The sequence below is a fragment of the Heteronotia binoei genome, chromosome 13 (assembly GCF_032191835.1).
Source record: "Heteronotia binoei isolate CCM8104 ecotype False Entrance Well chromosome 13, APGP_CSIRO_Hbin_v1, whole genome shotgun sequence".
Lineage (NCBI taxonomy): Eukaryota > Metazoa > Chordata > Lepidosauria > Squamata > Gekkonidae > Heteronotia > Heteronotia binoei.
In genome coordinates this window covers 15,715,684-15,734,681 of record NC_083235.1, presented here as the reverse complement: position 1 = coordinate 15,734,681, position 18,998 = coordinate 15,715,684, and the positions used below count along the sequence as shown (strand labels likewise).

Here is an 18,998-nt window from a genome sequence, read left to right as displayed (position 1 = left end):
TCACATGACCTGGGGAGATCCTATCTAGAGGGATCTCCAGGGAACTTATGTAAATTTAAGGAACAATGGGGTTCTGGGAGAGGCCTTTACATATTTTGCTTGTGTTTATACATGTTTAGAATAACATTTAGCACACACTGTCACAGCATTTTTACAGGACCAACTTTCCTAATGAGGTTACAGTTTTCCCCAGTCGACCTTGGCTTGCTCCCCTCAACCTTGAAGTACCTCGTTCCTCATGCCTTCCCGGTTTTGCGGAGGGGGAAGGCATACGCCTGGAAGTGCAGGCCTTTGGAGCAACACCCCGAACCGGGGAGCACGGCCGCGGAAAGGCCTCTCCCATGTTGTAGGTTCGGGGAAGTTGACCCATTGGCCGCTTTCCCCATTTTAATCTGGAGCCCGTTTGGGCTCCGGAGAACCAGCTTTAAGCGTGGTTCTCTTTTAGGGCCTCTTGGAGTCCCTCCCTGACTGGGAGGGGGGGACTCCCCCTTTACTTGGTAAAAGATAGAAAACATAAATAATAAAAAAAACACATTTTCACAAGGAAGCCTTGGTCCATGTTGGTATGTGGCCCAAGGATCCTTGCCTGTCAATCAAATCCTTGACCGGCAGGGGTGGGATCTAAGTTGCATGGTAGTCACCACTTCCTGTGAGGTCGTGCCCATATCATGATGCCCATATCCTGTCAGTAGGCGTGGGATATGTAAATGATTTCTTGCAAAGCGGCTTGGGAGATTTCTGCCATTTCCCACACTAATCTGATAGTATAGTGGAAACCATGGGGAGGAGTGTGTCAAGTTGGGCCAGTTACTCCATTGGGTGGGCTTCTCCGAACCTGCACCATTGGAGAGGCCTGTGCCCGGAGACGCTTCTTGGGAAAGCTTGATGAGATAGCTCGTAAAAAGGGCTAACTCGGCTCCCACGCTCTCCAACTCCATGCTCCTTGGTTCGGTCTTTTAATCTCTTCAAAAGCCTGCTCTAATTTTTCACAGCCTGCCCACCCAAGGGCGGGCACCCTCCTTTTGGTCAAAAATAGATTCATAACATCTTACAAACATAGATAAACATGGCTGGTTGGTCGAAATCCCATTTTCTGTTACTCCTCCCGCCCGGGAGATGGCAACGGGTAAACTGACACGTCATGTCTTCCGCTGAGCACTGCCTTCTGCTGGCAGACAGGGCGGTTTACAGAGGCGCCAGGCAATGATGACATACAGTTCATTGAGCAGACCAAGTGGGAGGCACATATGCAAATACTCTTTTGCCTTGAAATGGGTTTCTTGGGCCCTTGTGGGGCACCCCCTTATTCAGAATCGCCCCAAAAGGTTTGCGGTCATACTCCAGCGGTTTTCCTATTATTGGGCACTCCTTTCTCGTGGGGAAAGCCAGAGTCACTGTGACTTAAAGGTGCTTCGGCGCGTTTGGCTCTCCCGGTGGGGGCCGGGTTCAAGCATTCTGCCTGGTCTCGTGTGCGCCTTTACAAACTCAGGGTGCCCCTGCAAGTATGGCACCTGGTGCAGAGTCTGTTCTGGCCCCCTGAGACCCTAGGTGGGCGGAACTTTTAGCTGGAGCTCCGCGCTCCGGAGGGCAAGTGTCAGTGCCTGCCCTCTTTTAACCCTCGGGCTGCTTCGGCGGCCCAACCTTCTCTGGTAAAAGATAGACAAATCTTAATAACACCAGTTCATTACCCACATAGGGTGTTGGAACTCTAAGTCCCAGATGTCCCCAATCTTGTGCTTTGGGTTAGTGCATGCGCATGGTGTGTTTATGCAGATGAACTAAGTCCAAGGCATGTTGGGAATAGGATATTTGTAAAACATTTTTCAAATATATGGACCTAGGTTCGGTCCGCCCCTGTGGGGATAGTGGCTTGTGAAAGGGCCATAGTTCAGGTGTACTGGTCCCAAGGTCGCTTTTCACCCGCGTTGCTTCTTTAATCTAAAAGGTAGCTGGCGGACCTAGGGTGCCCGCGGGAGGTGGCCTTTCCTAAGCTCCTCGGTTCGGGTGCCCATGCACAGCCTGAGTCCCTTCCACAGTTATGTGGGTAAGGGCTGCACGCTCAGGCGTCCCAATGGGTCAGAACAGTGGCTGCACCAGGTTCCTGATGCTTTGAGCGTCTGCAACTTCTTCCCCCCTCCGTTCCCTGTGTTCCTTCAGGATCACGGAGCGCCGGAAGAGTCACAGAGCTCAAACACTGGACTGCTGGGAGTCTCTCTGGGTCAGAACAGGTTCTGTCCCAGAGTCACTTCGGGCCTTGTAGTGATGGATCACTTGGTGGGACTGTTATCTAGACCATCAAGAAGCGATCCAACACTTGCAAGAATGCCCTGAGTTTGTTCTGCTCAATTTGGGCTTCCTCTCACCCCATCCCCCTGGGCCAACGAGCCCACCCTTTACTTGGTAAAAGATAGAACTTCCCATAGGAACAGAGCGAGGGGCTGAAAGATACTGACATGCATAATGTAAAAGCTGGCTGTGGGGACTACATTTCCCATCGTCCTCCGTTTCCCATCCCAAAAGTTGGAGCATGTGCCGGAGAGATTTATGCAAATGCCTCAAATCCAAGGCGGCTTGGGAGCGACGGGGCAGTGAAGTTTTCAACCATTAAAACCTTATTCAGGGGTTAATGAGGAGGGAGGTTTTCCAAACCTATAAACAGGGTGTGTAGATTTAAAATATATATTGGGCCGAGCCTCCATTTGACTCCTAGTGACCTTTTAGTTACTTGGTGGGATTGAGGCACCAGAGGGGGATGATCGGGCGGCTTTAGCCTGTGACCCGACCGGTCCCCGCTGTTATCAAACATGTGGGGCTGCAGAACCGGGGGTCCCAGCGGGCCTGTTGAACTGAAGCGCCTGGCGCAATCCAGTTCAGATGGGAGCCTGAAGTGGCAAAGCAGGGCACGCACCCGATGGGAGTCTTCCGATGAAGACTTCTGAACCCTCGGATAGCAGCCCTTGCAAGCTCTACCTTGCCACTGCTGGTCCGCACTCCACAGTTCGGTTTCGTCGCCTTTCTCCCCTCTCCCTTTCCCTTGGGCTTTACAGCCCTCCCTTACAAGTAAAAGAAAGATTTTGGAAAAGGAATGAAGAAAGGGAGCCCCCCCCCCGCACAAGTGGGGAGGGGATTCAAGGCGGTACTTAGGGCTTTTCTATGACGAGGGGACGATATCTCCACATGGTTTGGAGCTCGTCCACCTTCTTTAGCTGCTTTCTCAGCCAGCACCCCAAGACAATTATAACAACACATAGTATAATCTGGAAGACCAAAATGACCACAATGGGGTGCAGGGCTACGTTAAGTATCGCTGACCCAGTAGGGCTCCAGCCAAGGAGCGCGTCAAGGAACGAATGCTTTCCCGTGTCCTTGATTTGTGTTAAAAGCCCGGAGATTTCCTGTCCATCATGTTTAACCACCATGGCGGCGGTATCTCCGCTCCTCTTAATGTCTTGCAAGGTCTGTTTTAAAAGGGGATGAGACAGCAAGGATCTAATCGCCCGCAGTCCCATGCCCAGGAAGACTGGCTGAATAAATTTGAACAGGCTAGGGGCCAACAGGATTTCCTCCCTAGTCCATATGGGGACTGTGAACTCTATATCGCACCCTACAATGGAAGATAGGTTGCAGAAACATCTGTTGACACCTGGCAGCATGGGTTGGATGTGGAAAGTATTTATGATGAGGTACTCACAATATGTCCTCACGCAAGCACACCCTCTTCCCAAGTACACAAAAGCGGAGGCATTCTCTTGCCTAAGTGCATATTTGCATTCCTGAGGGGAGTCCCTTAAGGGGTTCACGCAGGGGTGGTGAGTTTGTAGAGTCTGCTCATCACAAATAAATCCCAGGTTGTCTTTGTGTACACATGCCTTTAGATCCACAGCTTCCCAACTTCCGTTGTCATTCCTGGCCCATTTATCTGAGTCCGAAGAATACAAAACTTCGGTTGGTCCCACTTGCAGCCCTAGTGGCACAACGGGGTGTACATAAAAGAACCTTTGTGCAGTGGGCATCAGGATGAGAAGTCTCAACTCCTGCCTATCCACTGAAAAAGATGTATTCACCAGAGTCCACCAGGCTTCCAATTCCAGTTGCGGGGTGGGAATTTCTGGTCTAATTAACTGCTTGATTTCCAGGGGGATATTTCCCTCCGTGGCTTGCCTGATCATGCCCATGGTTACTGCTAAATTCATAGCTTGAGCCTGGGTGCATGCTAGCGCTAAAGAAATATTTAACTGCAGGGATTGAGTACCTCTCAACAGTAAGGCAAAATCTCTTTCAATTTGGTTTTCCCAATTTACTAAAATGGAGCTGATGGAATGCTGGACTTCAGAGATGGTGTGGAAAGAGTCATTAATGGGTTTTCCCAGCTGGGAAATATAGGAGGTAGCGTAGGCAAATTTATTCGCGAGGGTTTCTATATTTATAGAATCTAAAACCGCTACTCCTCCAGCAACTGGTGCAACCCAGTCTCCTACAGATCGTTTCAATCTGCGAGGCGTGTTCCCCACCCATAACTGTAGCCAAGCCTCCCAACCCTTTTTACTGGGTTCCAAGTAGGGAGCACATTGTGGCAATTTTTCGATGGTATTTAATCCCGTCAGGCTGACCCTGATCTCCTTTAATACCATCTGTGGGCGAATTAAAACTTGTTCCCTTATATCCCTTTTAATCACATGTGAACCAATTATGTGAGAGTTGGCGCTTAATGTACTCTCCGCGTCTGGGATGAGAGGGTTGAATTGGAGCTGGGTGGAGTTCCCTATCGTGAGGGTATAGTTTCCTTCCTCCGATGGAAGCTCTGTGTTGAAGGTACCTAATTTGGTAAATTTCATTCCCATCGCGGGCTCCTGCTGGCATAGAGGGTCTATTACTATAAACCAGTCAGGAGGTCCCTGTGTTCCCAATTCCGAATCAGTAACAATCCGATTTTTATTTGACCATGCAGTTAGCTGGTAGTGATGCGTCTCTCCACTAGGTGTCTGTATTGAGAGCGCAAGCGGCTTTTCTATTCTAGAGCCAATTGATAATATAAATTTGAAAGGATTCTTTGCGCTCCATACTGCGGTCGACACGATTGCAATTTCACAGTATGGCCCCATGTCCTCAGTAAACCCTTTAGAGGCTGGAGTAGCGCTAGGAGTTATTGTGGGAGTTGTTGTTAATTTCCGTGGGCCCTTTGGGACATAAACACAATGCATTGGTACTAGAGGTCTCATGGTGTCCTCATGAGAAAAACAGTACAGTTCCTGCGTTAACATTCTGGTCCCAGCACATAACAAAATCATATTAGGTGGTCTGACCCACTCTTCATCACAGCTGCGAAAGTCATAGCTGCTTCTGGGGAGTCTGCTGTCATTTTCCCCATAATTAGACTTTATGACTTTGCACAGCATGATTTCCTTGGGATATAGGCTTGTTTTACATCTCCAATGAGAGAATGGGACTATAGTGGGCAATACTGCTCTATCAGCTGTACATTCCTCCTGCATTAACATCAACACTAAATACATTGCATGCATCATTGTTCTCACAAATCTCACCTTCACATTCTGGTAATCCATATTGTGTACCTGAAAATAAAAGATAAGATTGCGCTGTAGACCCTTCTTGCTATTTCTATAAGCTTGAAGGAGTCAAAGTACTAAGACAAGGTTGGGGAAGAGGGGGAAAGGGAAGGAGTAATTTCACAGGAGAGAAGAAAAGAAAAAAAACTGCTGTAGTTCTAAAATTACATGTTTGTGTTCTGAGTTCTTTTCTCCTGCACTCCCCCCCTAGATTACTGTGGACAGGTCTGTCTCAGGAATCTTTTTCCTATACTTGGACTTGTTCAAGTTACACCAAGGGTGAGGAATGTGTCACTTAAGGGGAAATCCACCGGTTCAGGGCAGGGCATGACAGAGATTTGTCGGATTTCGGCTCTTCTCTGCGGCGGCGCCCCTTCAGGTTGCTGAATCTGATTAGGGTTAGCTGGCGCAGTCCCCTTCCATTCCTTGAGTTGGGAACAATGGAAGTACTTTCGCCAGGTTTCTCCGTTCTTTTTCTGAATTTCTACTTGGTAAACTGCCGGGCTGATCCTCAGTGTTATCGGGACTGGACCTAACCATTTGGCTTCCAAGGAGTGCTCGTTTTGCGAGAATCTCCTATATAGCACTAGCTGGCCTGGATCCCACACTCGAGGATTTTTAACCCAGCCTAATCTCTGATCCATTGCCTGCTGTGTTTTTCCCAGTTGTTTAGCTACCTCCAGGTGGATATTGTGGACCTCCGTGACTAGCGATTGCACCCACGCGTCATTCACAACCACCGGCATCCAGTCAGATGGAAGTTGTGTTTTGAGCCAGAAGGCTTCTGGCAACACCATTTTCCTTCCTGTCATGACCATATGCGGTGTGTGACCATGGACGGCAGTAGTTCCCCTCAGCGCCATCAGGATAATGGGTAGCTTCTCGTCCCAATCCCTGCCTGTGGATTTCACTACTTTCCGTAGGGCTTCCTTGATTGTCCGGTTAGTCCTCTCAATTGCTCCTGACGCCTGGGGGTGTCCAGCAATGTGAAACCGCTGTTCCACCCCCAAGGCTTTGCACAATTCCTTTGTGACTTCCCCGATAAAGTGTGACCCCAAATCCGAGTCCATGACCCTCGGGATTCCCCATCTCGTCCATAGGTGGTTGAATAAAATTTTAGCAGTTGTAGCGGCAGTATTATATTTGCAAGGGAAAGCCTCCACCCATTTGCTGAAAGGATCGATCACCGTGAGGCAGTATCGATTTCCTCTTGCTGTGCGGGGAAGGGGGCCGATAAAATCGATTTGTATACGAGCCCAGGGTCCCTCTATTCTTTGGTGCTGGATGGGAGCTTTGGGTCCTGATGTGTCGGCATTAACCATAGCACACGCAAGGCAATTATTAACCCACTGTGCTACTTCCTGGCGCATGCCCGGCCACCAGCCCGTCTCCTTTACCCGTTCCAAAGTTAGATTTGCACCGCGGTGTCCCTGCTCGTGCACAAACTTGATTAAATCCCCTCTGACTTGCAGGGGCACAATCCAGTGTTGCTCCCCCTGGCTATCTACTGCCCAGTAAATGCCCTCTTTCTGAATGATAGTGTATTTCCCCGTTTCATCCTTCTGGGCTTTGGCAAGCTCCAGGATCTCTGGGTCGTCTTTCTGGAGCTCGCCCAAATCCATCAGGATTTCCCTCCCTTTGCTCTGGTTCCGGGTGGTGACCGGGTGTAAAGGAAAGGTGGGGGGTGAGCGGAAAGGATTGCTGTCTGCGAATGCAGCTTCTTTGGCAATAGCGTCTACTCTATTGTTCCACATCCCTTCCTCTGTATATTGTCTCTGATGTCCCTTAACGTGAGTCACGTAGGTGGAGTCAGTTCGTGCCTCTATTCTCTCCGCTATTTGCAGCCATTTCTGAGAGTGCGCGACCGTTTTCCCCTCGCTATTCAGCCAATTCTGTTTCTTCCAAATGGGCAGCCAGGCCGTGATCGCCTGTACCGTCCAATGAGAATCTGTAAAAATGGCTAGGGGAACATCCAGAGGCTCAAACTGGAGGATTGCTAGCACTGCTTCCACTTCTGCGGCCTGGCTAGAATGAGGGCGGACGGTTCCTTTAAGGACTAGGGAATCCTGCACTCTAATGGCGCCGTAGCCGGTTCGAGCTGAGCCATTTACATGGAAAGAAGATCCATCGCAAAACCAACAAACAGTTGTCGGGCTTCTGCTAGGGTTATTCCTCCATTAACTGGCCAGGGTATATGTTGTACCACTGGCAGCGGACACTCATGCTCTTCCCCTTCAACTACGAGGCCATAGGGCGAGGGCGGTTCCTTTTGCTCCTTCTGGAAATCTACCCCTCTATTAGTTAACGCCAGCGTCCACTGGGCAATCCTTTGGTTCGAAACTTGCCCATCTTTAACTTTCCCGGAGAGAATATACTTAAGAGGGGAATGAGTGGTTTGAACTACCACCCTTGCTCCTCCTATTATAAACTCCCAATGGGTTAAACTCCAAACCAGAGCGAGGCAGACCTTCTCGCAGGGGGAGAACTTCTCCTCCACGGAAGAAAGGTTCCTGGAGGCATAAGCCACCACCCGCTGAGATCCCGCTCGTCTCTGGATCAAAGTAGCCCCTAGACTGTGCTCCGAGATAGCCAACTGAATGAAAAACGGCTGGGCAACATCGGGGTGGGCAAGCGCCGGAGCCTTTGCGAGGTCATTTTTGAGCTTTGCAAAAGCCTTTTGCTGCTCCGGTCCCCAGTACCACTGCACATCCTTCTTCAGGAGCTCATAAAGAGGTCGGGCTTTCTCGGAGAACATCTCGATGAAATCTCGGGAAAAGTTAAAGGTGCCTAACAAAGCTCTTAGTGAGTGGGGGTCTGTGGGAGCGGGGAGTTTAGAAATCACTTCTACTCTCTGTGAATCCGGTGTTCTCCCTTCTGCTCCTAGTGTGATGCCGAGGTACTTCACCTCGGTCTTTACTAGCTGGGCTTTCTCCCTGCTGGCTTTAAAGCCTGTTTCTTGGATGAGGGTGAGGACCTCCTCAGTGACCTCCCGGACCTTCTCCTCGGTCTCTGCGTGGATCAGCACGTCATCTACATAACTGAGCACGCAATCCTTTGATCCGGGTAGCAGTCGGTCCCACATCTGCACAACATGCGCGTGACAAATGCTTGGGCTAGAATGGAAGCCCTGCGGTGTCCGCTTGAACACGTACTGTTGGCCGCGGAAGGTAAATGCGAATTTATACCAACAGGATTCGTGCAGGCGGATCGAGTGGAACGCGTTGGCCAAGTCCACCACGCTGTAAAATTTAGATCCCGCTGCAATGGCTGCCACGATTTCGTTGTATTTAGCGACCACCGGGGCCACCGGGGGAGTCACTGCATTGAGGGCTCTGAAGTCCACTGTCATCCTCCAAGTTACTCCATCTGCCTTTAGGACCGGCCACAAGGGGGCATTGCAGATGGACTGCATTGGGAGGATGACATCCCACTTCAACAGACCCTCAATTGTTTTCCCTATTCCTGCTTCCGCTTCCGCGGGGTATTTGTACTGACGCTGGGGAGGAGGATCTTTGCCCTCTATGAGAACACAAGCGTTTCTCACAGTCCCACACTCTGCCTTGTCAGTAATCCATACCCCGGGAAACTTTTGGGTCCATAGATCTCCCGTCACTGAACATACAGGGAAAGGCGCTTTTAGAGCAGCACATCGGTGTATAGCATTAATAAAGTCCGGTCCTCCCGGGATGTGCCACAGGAGTCCGTTGGCTAAATCCACAGTTAAATGGTTTTTCTTTATGAAGGGAGCCCCAATCATTCCATCGTCTTCTCCTGCATTATTACAGGCTTTCATGGTGGCTTTGAGTCTCCCTACAGTGATTGGAATCTTTTTCCAGATGTGTGAGAGGTGGCTTCCTCCCGCGTACCCAGCCAGTTCCAGAGTTCTATCTGTCTGGGTTCCCTGAGTAACTAGCGTTGGATGGAGCACGCTAATCGATGCCCCTGTGTCTACTAATAGAGTGGCAGGTTTAATGTTCCCTGGAGCCCCAATGCCTGCCTTTACCATTGGTCTCCCCCAAGTGTCTGGCTTAAGTTTAGCCACTACTCCTTCGGGGAGATTAGTGGGCCCCGGGCACCCCTAGCGCAGACCCTGGTCTTCATATTCCGGACTGTTGACGACCGTCTGCTGCTGGACCGCGGCTATCGGAGCCGGGTATAACTGAACGGTGGGGTGCATTGGAGGAGGTGGATGTTGAACTACTGCAGCTACGGGCGGAGAATACCCTTGAGGTGCCGCAAAATGAGATTGGGTTGGAGGGGGTGGGGGGGCAGACGGCTGCTGATTTCCCCACCCCTGCATCACTTGTTGTTGCCTCTCTATCAAAAGTGCAGTGGGTGCTAGATCCATATTGGTCATGTCGCACCCTGCATGGAGTAAAAAGTTCCAGAGCGCTTTTCGCTGAGTCTGTTCTCCGGGCGATAGCGAATTCCAAAAACGAGCTCGCTCAGCCTTTCTGTTATAGGAAGGCTTGTACCCTCGACTCTGATTCTGCAAATCTTGATATGCCTCCCCATAAGGGCCCGTCATTATGTTAGGCTGTGGGGCCGGAGGCGGCTGCACTGCGGGAGAAGGAAAAGGGGCCGAGGGCTGCACGGGTGGAGGAGGGGCTCTCGGTTGATAGTTAGGGTTCCCCCCCCCGCTCCGGGCTTCTGCCTGGCCGGTTTCCCATTGCTCCGCGCCTGAGCGTGCTTATTTTGTCCTGTTGGAGGATTGACTGGAGGCTGCGATGGGTTATAGGGGTCCGGATTAACTTCCCTCTTCTGATACTGAGAGTGAGGCCCGTTGTTAGCATAAGTAACTGTATTAACAGCTTCCTTAGCCCGGTCTTTCTTACTACTCTTTTTCCCTTGCGCAACCGTGTCCATATATCTGCTAATATTTTCCAGATTGGCATAAAGTGCGCTCCATTTGGGGTTAGGTGCATGTGTGGGTCCTAGTGCCTGCCGCGTTTCTGGGTTGAGGCCTTTAATGACATCTGTTATAAAATCAGCGTCATCGTAGTCGGGCTCCAGACCCTCTTCCTCCGGGAATACTACTTCGGCAACTAAGGCTAAGAATTGTTTCTTTGTTAGATAGACCATAGGGTCTTCATCTGGACCTTGCACAGTCTGGGTATACACATATTTAACATTCTCTTCGTTCCAAGTAATTCTCAATAGTTCAGCTATCCACTCCAAGGTGGTTATAGCGCCTGTGTGAGCGACTATCAATTTTTCTCTCACCTTTTCTACATGAGGGCCGTTTAAAGCCAACCTCAGGACCTGATTTAACTCCCTGATGGTTATGTTTGGGTATTCACGGTACATTTGCATCATCCATCGGATGGAGGTTTCTCTATTATATGGGCCAAGGATTTGGTGTGCCATTTTAATATTTTCAATTTTCCAATCCTTAACCTCCTTAGTTATCTGCACCGTCTCTTTACCGTTCCCCTGTCTAGTGGTAGTTTGCCGGGTGACCACCGGGCATACTGGGGCGGGGGCAATCTCACAGGGTTGTATTTCCTCCTCATCCTCACTTTCCTCATCGGATGAAAACTCATAGAGGCCAGGTGCCGAGACGGCCGCTATGAAGGTTTTCTTTAGTTCTAATTTCTTCTGTAAGGCCTCTATTTCCTTTTTACACGCTTCGTGATTAACTGCCTCCCTTGCCTTCTTATTTTTCTCGGAGGTGTATTCTAGCGCATATTGCAATTTGTCATTTCGGTCTTTGGTTTGCTCCAGCTCTTTGCTCAATGCTTTTATTTGCGATTGGGCTTTCTTTAGAGCTGTTATGGTATCTTGGTGTATTAAGGCCAGGGTATTTTTCTCTATCTTAACTTCTTCTATAGTTCGACTTGCCTGCTGCCAGTCGAGATCAAGTCTATTATTTTCTTCTGCCAGGCTATTTATTTCTGCGGCGTATTTCCTATGCAATTCCGCCTTTTCTGCCTCATTGTTTTGCCAAACTTCTGCCTTTTCTGCCTCATGGTTTTGGAATGCTTGTTCTAATGCTTCTGCATGTTTCTTAAGAGTTTCCTCAAATTCTTGTTCCTTCCTTTCTATCTGCTTGTCTTTCTGGGCTAGCTGCTCCTTGAGTTGTTTGTTCAAGGCTGAGCTATCCCGCAGGGCTTCAAACAGGCCCCACGAGGCAAAAAGATCTCTTTTGCCAGTGCTAATTGTTTTGTTGTTGCAATTTTCTTCAAATATATCCCTAAAGGACTGGAGGGGATCCGAGCCTTGGTTAAAGACTCCCTTGTTCCAGGGGTTGTCCCCTTTCTTTATTAACCATTTCTCCAACTTGGGGAGTTCCCCCTTTTTGGCGAAAATCTCCATTTCAGTGTAGTTTCCTTTATATCTCGCCTACTGCCAACCTCCGGTGGTGCTTCAGCTAAGGTTACGGGGCACCGAGCCGACCCAACGATCGCGTCTCGGGTGAAAAAAAAGGGGAGCCACGGGCCGACCCAACGATCGCGTCTCCGGGCAGAGTTTTAGGCAATGAGCCAATCCTATGATTGCGTCTCAGCCAAAGGGAAGTCCACGAGCCGACCCAACGATCGCGTCTCGGGTGAAAAAGGGGAGCCACGGGCCGACCCAACGATCGCGTCTCCGGGCAGAGTTTTAGGCAATGAGCCGACCCAACGATCGCGTCTCAGCCAAAGGGAAATCCACAAGCCGACCCAACGATCGCGTCTCGGGTGAGAAAGGGAAGCCACGGGCCGACCCAACGATCGCGTCTCCGGGCAGAGTTTTAGGCAATGAGCCGACCCAACGATCGCGTCTCAGCCAAAGGGAAATCCACGAGCCGACCCAACGATCGCGTCTCGGGTGAGAAAGGGAGCCACGGGCCGACCCAACGATCGCGTCTCCGGGCAAACAAAAACAAAATAAAAGTTGCCCAGCAGTCAGATTGCAACGGTCCTGTGACCCGCTTGCCTTCTTGACTGTCGGGTGCCTTAGACTAGCCTTGGCCTAGACTCGTGTAAGGACTTGGGTGTGTGTGTAGGTGTCTGAGTGTGTATGTAGTGTGTGTGCGTGTGTGCACTAAGCTCTAAAGAAAAGGGAGAAGGGAAGGGTGCTCTATCCAGATCTTAAACAATCCTAGCCTGTCCTGACATTCCCTCCCACGATAGACGCGTTTAGAAGGCCTCGGGACGGCGGCCGGACTTCACGGGACTCCCCCCTTGCGTTCGATCGGGCTCAGTCCTCTTGCGAGGTGTCTGGCCTCCTCGGGGCGGCTGAGAAGTCCAACGCTGAATGGTAGAAACGGGAGCAGCCCAACCCACAATTTTATAGATGCTCGCTAGAGCCTTTCACACAGAACTCATTCACTCAATCATTCATGCTATAGCCTCGCTAGCAAGACTTTCTGAACGGTGCAACCTTACGTCTGTCTGTATGGAGACACGCGTGTCGACTCGCGTGCGTTCACACAAACAGGATAATGCCCAAGCTTTCTCCACCAATTTCTGTTAGGGAAACTGCTCTCAAAATAAAGTTGGGGAATTAGACTGAGAGACAGCTAGCCCCAAAAAAGGAATCTTTGTTATCTGTGTATACGAGGCTCAACCGATCAGAGAGTCAATGCTCAATAAAGGACTCTAATTTAATAAAATCAATTGTGGTTTATTTGAAACAATAGTTCGTTCACACAAGGTATAAAATCAATCACACATTCATACAGGTCTAGGAAAAATAGAGAGATCGATAGGGGAACATAAAGGAATGGACATACAGGGCAATACTACCTCTCGCAGACTCCAATGGAAGGCTCCGATGGCGACGAATGAGGAAATGGGGGAAAGGTCCCGAAACTGATCAGGAATCGGGGGTGTTACTACCCAGCGGGAATGGGGGTTTACTGAGTAGAAGGCACACCTGTGGGTAGCTAGTCCACAGGTTATATAGAGTCACCTTAGTCCTGAGGGGATGGGAGGTGACTGGGAGTGGTAATGGGAGGTCCTGCTGATGACCAGGAAGGCTGGACATCGGCTGGACCAATGGTGGGTCAATGGCGACACCTGATTGGGTGTGTACTTCAACCAATGAACCTCACCTTCATCCTGGGCATCCTGGAAACTTCCAGGTTGCGACAGGGCCTGGGGCGGCTCCGCTGGTATCAATGTGGGAATGGTTGGGTGATTGGGAGGAGATGGGATTAACTGGGAAAGGGACAATAGAGAATCAGATATGCACCTAGGTATTCCGGTGTAGACAAAAGGGCTTGGTGGTATCAGGAGAGATCCTTCCTCTTTCTCAACTCTCCGGGGTGAAGACAGTTGTTTAGGAAATCACTGGGCAATCAGGATTAATAGTGGAGCCATTAATCCATTCATAGACTAGGTGGGTTGCTTGCGGGCTAGGAATGACTCAAGGTGTGTACGTGAGGTTTCCACATAGAAGGAATGAATCCCATCCAGGCAGGAAGATGGCTACATGTGGTGTTAGCAGAACACAGTGGTTTCCATGCTTAGCGCTTCACACCGTTCGCCTGGACAGCTCCGTGGCGGCGTAGCCTCCTCCTTACCATGGCGGGTTTCACGCGATGGCGGGGAACCTTTAGAGCGCGGCTGCAGACACTTTGTGCCTGACTCAAGCGCTTATATACTTGTTACTAGGTACACGGGAGTCTTATGTAGTTCCTGGGTAGCGTCACTCGCATTCACTGGCCAGGAAGATGCAAGCTTACTTCTCCAGGCGCCCTGGCAACCATGCTGGTAATCATGATGTTCACGTGTATGAAAAGTAGGGGGCTTTTCCTCACAAGGGGGCATCATTTTTTTTAATTTTGCCTTCCCCTCAAAAAAACGTATAGATCCGGTCCTGCGCTCCAAACGTCAAGAATTTCTCAAACCAGAGTGGTTCACCCTGTGGTGAGTTCATACCAATTCCTCTCTTGTCCTAGCCAGTGTTCCCTGTAAACTCAGTGTGAGCTAGGGCACAGGTTTTTGTGTTAAACAGCAGGGGACCAGGAAGGGCCTTCTATTGGCTGCCACCACTCTGGTAACGGTTTGTCAGGGAAGGCCCAGAGTTCTCACCCAACCAGTCTTTCTTGTTAGCAAGTTAAATAGCATTGCCAATCCCCAGTTGGGGGCAGAGGATCCCCTGGTTTGGAGGTCATCCCCCACTTCAAGTTCATCAGAAAGCGGGGGGAGGGGAATGTCTTCTGGGCACTCTATTACACCCCATGGAGACCAATTCCCATAGTGTATAATGGAGAATTGATCCGTGGGTAGCTGCGGCTCTGAGGGAGGCTATTTTTTGAGGCAGAGTCCCAAAATATTCAGCATAGCATCTGGTGCCTCTCCTCAAAACACTCCCCAAGTTTCAAAAAGATTGGACCAGGGTTCGAATCCTATGAGCCCCCAAAGAAGGTGCCCCATCCTTCGTTTTTAAAAGTGAAGGCATTTAAAGGACACGCAGTAGCTTTAAACGTGATGACCAGGATTCCCTTTGGCGTTCAATTGTACTTGTCACACCCTTGCTCCTGGCTCCACCCCCAAAGTCAAACCTGGCAACTCTAAGCAGGTAATTTTTAACCATTGCCAAAGAGACATGAAGACCCAGGTAGTTTAACAACAAGAAGTTTATTGTAAGTCACAATAAGTGGTCTGTAAAGACTTTTTAGTGCAACAGTGAATATAGAAACAAAAAACAGTAAAGCTTGGTACAAAGAAATAAAAGCCATGGTGCTTTTCCCTTCCTCTAATGCCAAAGACTCACCACCCCTGGGCAAAGAACCTCCAGCTACAGCCTTCTTTCCAGACTGCAGACTCTCCAAAGAGAACAGCCTTGTATGTAGCTTGGTCCTTTTTATGCTTTCCTCCCACCCTTCTGGGCTAGCTTTCCCTCCAAAACTGCTTTCACCCAATTAGAAGGGAACCTGGGAAACATAGGCCCACTAGCAACTCCTAGGTAGGCTTCTCCTTGCCCTCTAGGCAACATTAGGCCTAAGGTTATAACAGGCCTACACCTTTTAGCTCAGGGAGGATAGCCTCAGTGCAAACTAATTTATGCAGGAGCCAAATAACTTGCTCCCAACAACTTTAATGCCAGTAGCTCATAAAGTAGAATTTTTACTCACAAGGCTCCACAGCTTAGAGGGAGCAAATCTGTGAGTGGTCCAAAGCTAACCAGTAAAGTTTGTGGTAGTGGTGGAATTTGAAAAGTCTACGGCAGCCTGATATAATGCTAACAATTACAGAAATACCACACCTACTCAAAGATTGTGCTACATAGATAGTTTGAAGTAGTGCTTGAGGAGCGATGTACTAGGAACATCTTCAACAGTAGCTTGCCTTCTGTGAAATCACTTGCTCACAACATTAATGCCAGTTGCTCATGAAGCAGAATTTTTGCTCACAGGACTCCACAGCTTAGAGGGAGCAAATCTTTGAGTGGTCCAAAGCTAACCAGTAAGCTTTGTGCTAGTGGTGGAATTTGAAAAATCTCCACCAGCCTAATACAATGCTAACTACCACAGAAATACCAGGCCTTACACAAGTACACGTTTGCTCAAAGAAAAAGAACTACTATCTCAGATTGTGCTACATAGATCGTTTTAAGTAGTGTTTGAGGATCAATGCATCAAGAACATCTTCAACAGTAGCTTGCCTTCTGCGTCATCTTATACGGGACCTCGATTCTCTTACCTGGGCTTGGAGCTTTAGCAGGATAACCTTTATGAAGTCCATCTGTTTACAATAAGTCAAAATATACCTACATGAGCATGCCATGTAAGATGTGCTTCTATTTTTGTAAGTAAAATTGCATTAAGTAAGTGACATTGGAGTCAGATCGCCTTTGTAATTTTTGAACAGCATTTTCCCCTTAACCAGGAAATATGGAAGATCAAGAATACAGAATAAAGTTTCTGTGCTTCCAAGGCAAAATGATTTTTTTTGCATTTAGCCCAATAGTTTAGCCATTGAACACATCATCAAAAATGCTGCTTAATGACCCTCTTCATGGCCGCCTTCATCTCGCTGTTCCTGAGGCTGTAAATGAAGGGATTCAACACGGGGGTCACCAGGGTATATATCACAGCTGCCACCGTGTCCTGGTGGTCTAAGTTCATGGAATTTGGCTTTAAATACACCCAGCCTAGACTGCCGTAGAACAAGACCACCACGCAAATGTGGGACCCACATGTGGAAAAAGCCTTACGCTTCCCAACAGCAGATGGAATTTTCACAATGGTATAAAAGATGAGTGCATACGAAACGATAATGAGCACAAATGGCCCCAGGGTTTCCACCACTCCCTCAGTCAGCAGAAGTGTTTCTATGATGCTCGGATCAGAGCAAGAGACACCCAGAACAGGGTAAATGTCACAGAAGAATTGAGGGATCTCTTCAGGGTCACAGAACTCAACATGGGCTATCAAAAGTGTATAAAGCAATGAGTCAATTGTTGGAATAAGCCAGGATGCCGCAGCCAGCTGAAGACAACGCTTGTGGCTCATCATGGCGGAATAGTGAAGTGGCCAACAGATAGCTATGTAGCGGTCGTAGGCCATGGAAGCCAGCAGAAAGCTGTCAGAGGTGCCAAAATATATATAGAAATACATCTGGGCCAGACAACCACTGTAAGAGATAGTCTTCTTCTGAGACAGCAAGTTATCTAATGCCTTGGGAATGGTGGTGGAGGTGAAACCAAGGTCAGCTAGGGCAAGGTGGCTGAGCAGGAAGTACATGGGAGTCTGGTGGAGCTGCGTGTCAGAGCAGATCAACAGGATGATTGTGACGTTCCCCAGGAGGATGAGCAGATAGATGGAAAGGAAGAGTGGGAAGAGGAGTCTCTGGACCTCCGGCTGGGATGGAAAACCTCCGAGGAGGAACTCAGAAACTTCTGTTGTGTTCCTGTGATTCACTGGACCCATACTGCTGAAGGGAGGAGATAGCAAGAAAGTTAGAGACCTGCAATTAAGTATGGCTAATAAATCTCCTCCTTATCTGGCAAGAAGAAGAAGAGGAGGAGATTGGATTTATATACCCTGCCTTCACTGCCCAAAGGAGTCTCAGAGCGGCTTACAATCTCCTTTTCCCTTCCCTCCCCACAACAGATGCCCTGTGAGGTAGGTGGGGCTGAGAGCTCTGACAGAAATTGTTCTTTCCAGAACAGCTGCTGACAGAATTATGACTGACCCAAGATTACTGCCTGCAGTTGCATTTGAAGGAGTGGGAATCAAACCTGGTTCTCCCAGATAAGAGTCTGCACACAAACCACTACACCAAACTGAGCAAACTATGGTAGAATCCTTCTCTTCTGTCTCTCATCTCTGTCTCTGTCTCCCTGAGGCGTCCATTATTCCTGCTGCAAAAGGTACGTGCATCAGCCTCAAGATTCCGTGTCAGAATTCAGATACAGAATTGTGAAGCTCTGGATCAAGAATTCAGGATTTATTTTTTAATTAAAAATCTAAATTTCCCATTGTGCTGATCAAAAACCCCACACCATAGGGCCAGGTATGGAAAGAGGTCATTTTTCTCCAAGCACAGTGGAACCCCTAACCTTGTAGATAAACATTTAAAAAATGGGAGAGATGGTCCTTGACTGGATCTTGGCTAACATGAAGGCAGCCACCAATAGTGATGGGATGGGGGCAAAGAATAAGCCAGGTGATCAGTTAGGGGAGAGGGAAAGTGTTAGATGTTTGCGGTGGGGGGGGGGAGCTGGTCAGGCAGAAAGGTGATGACATCAAGAGAAAGCAACTGCACCTTTCCCCCCCTTCCTCTCCCAGGCACTGATCCCACCAGGGAGAGAAAGAGAACAGGTGGTGCCAACTGGAAGCCAGAGGAGGTGCTAACTCCTCTGATTTCTCTTCCTTTCTTCCATCCCCAACTCCTGTCTCTGGGAAGGAAGGTAGGAAAGAAGGAAGGAAGAAAGGAGGTACCCAAGTCTTGTTTTCAAGATTGCCGTTTAGAATAAACATTGAAAGAAGTGCCCCAACAGTGTGACAATGGAAAAATGCCCCCAAAATGGCAGTTGAGGCAGGAAAGTGCATGCAAAAGTCCTCTAGGGATGCTCTGTTGTCTATACACTGCATTCACAGTGGAAAACCAAAGCCATTATACTATGCTCGAAGATACAATCAGTAAGGAATTCTACACCTTGAAAAAACACAATCAGTCCTTAAACTGGTAAGAATGCTTTCCCAATGCAGCCAAGACACAAGTGGCAACGCTCACAGATCCTGTCCTCACAGTCACAACCTTTAAACAGTTGACAAAGAGTCCAAATAGTTCAAAAGGACTGCGTATGAGGATTCAGTAATATCCAAACATTAGGAAGCAATGTGTTATCTGGATTTTAGTCACTGTGTGACAGAATGTTGCTGGATGGGCTATTGGCCTGGTCCAACATGGCTTCTCTTATGTTCTTATGACATCTTAAATTTTCTTCCTGGTCGTGCTTGTTTCCCATGTTCAAATGGGAACTAAACAATAATCC

General features: G+C 48.9%; 1 protein-coding gene across 1 annotated transcript; it reads right to left on the bottom strand.

Moving 5' to 3' along the window:
• Positions 1–16,485: 16,485 nt before the first annotated feature.
• On the bottom strand, positions 16,486–17,427 carry LOC132581481 (olfactory receptor 1G1-like). The gene has a single exon (XM_060252733.1). It carries the CDS (start codon positions 17,425–17,427, stop codon positions 16,486–16,488), a length of 942 nt encoding a protein of 313 aa, XP_060108716.1.
• Positions 17,428–18,998: the final 1,571 nt, after the last annotated feature.

What these genes read in the sequence shown, in the direction of transcription:
- LOC132581481 (XM_060252733.1), bottom strand. Translation starts at nt 17,427, where the DNA reads ATGGGTCCAGTGAATCACAGGAACACAACAGAAGTTTCTGAGTTCCTC.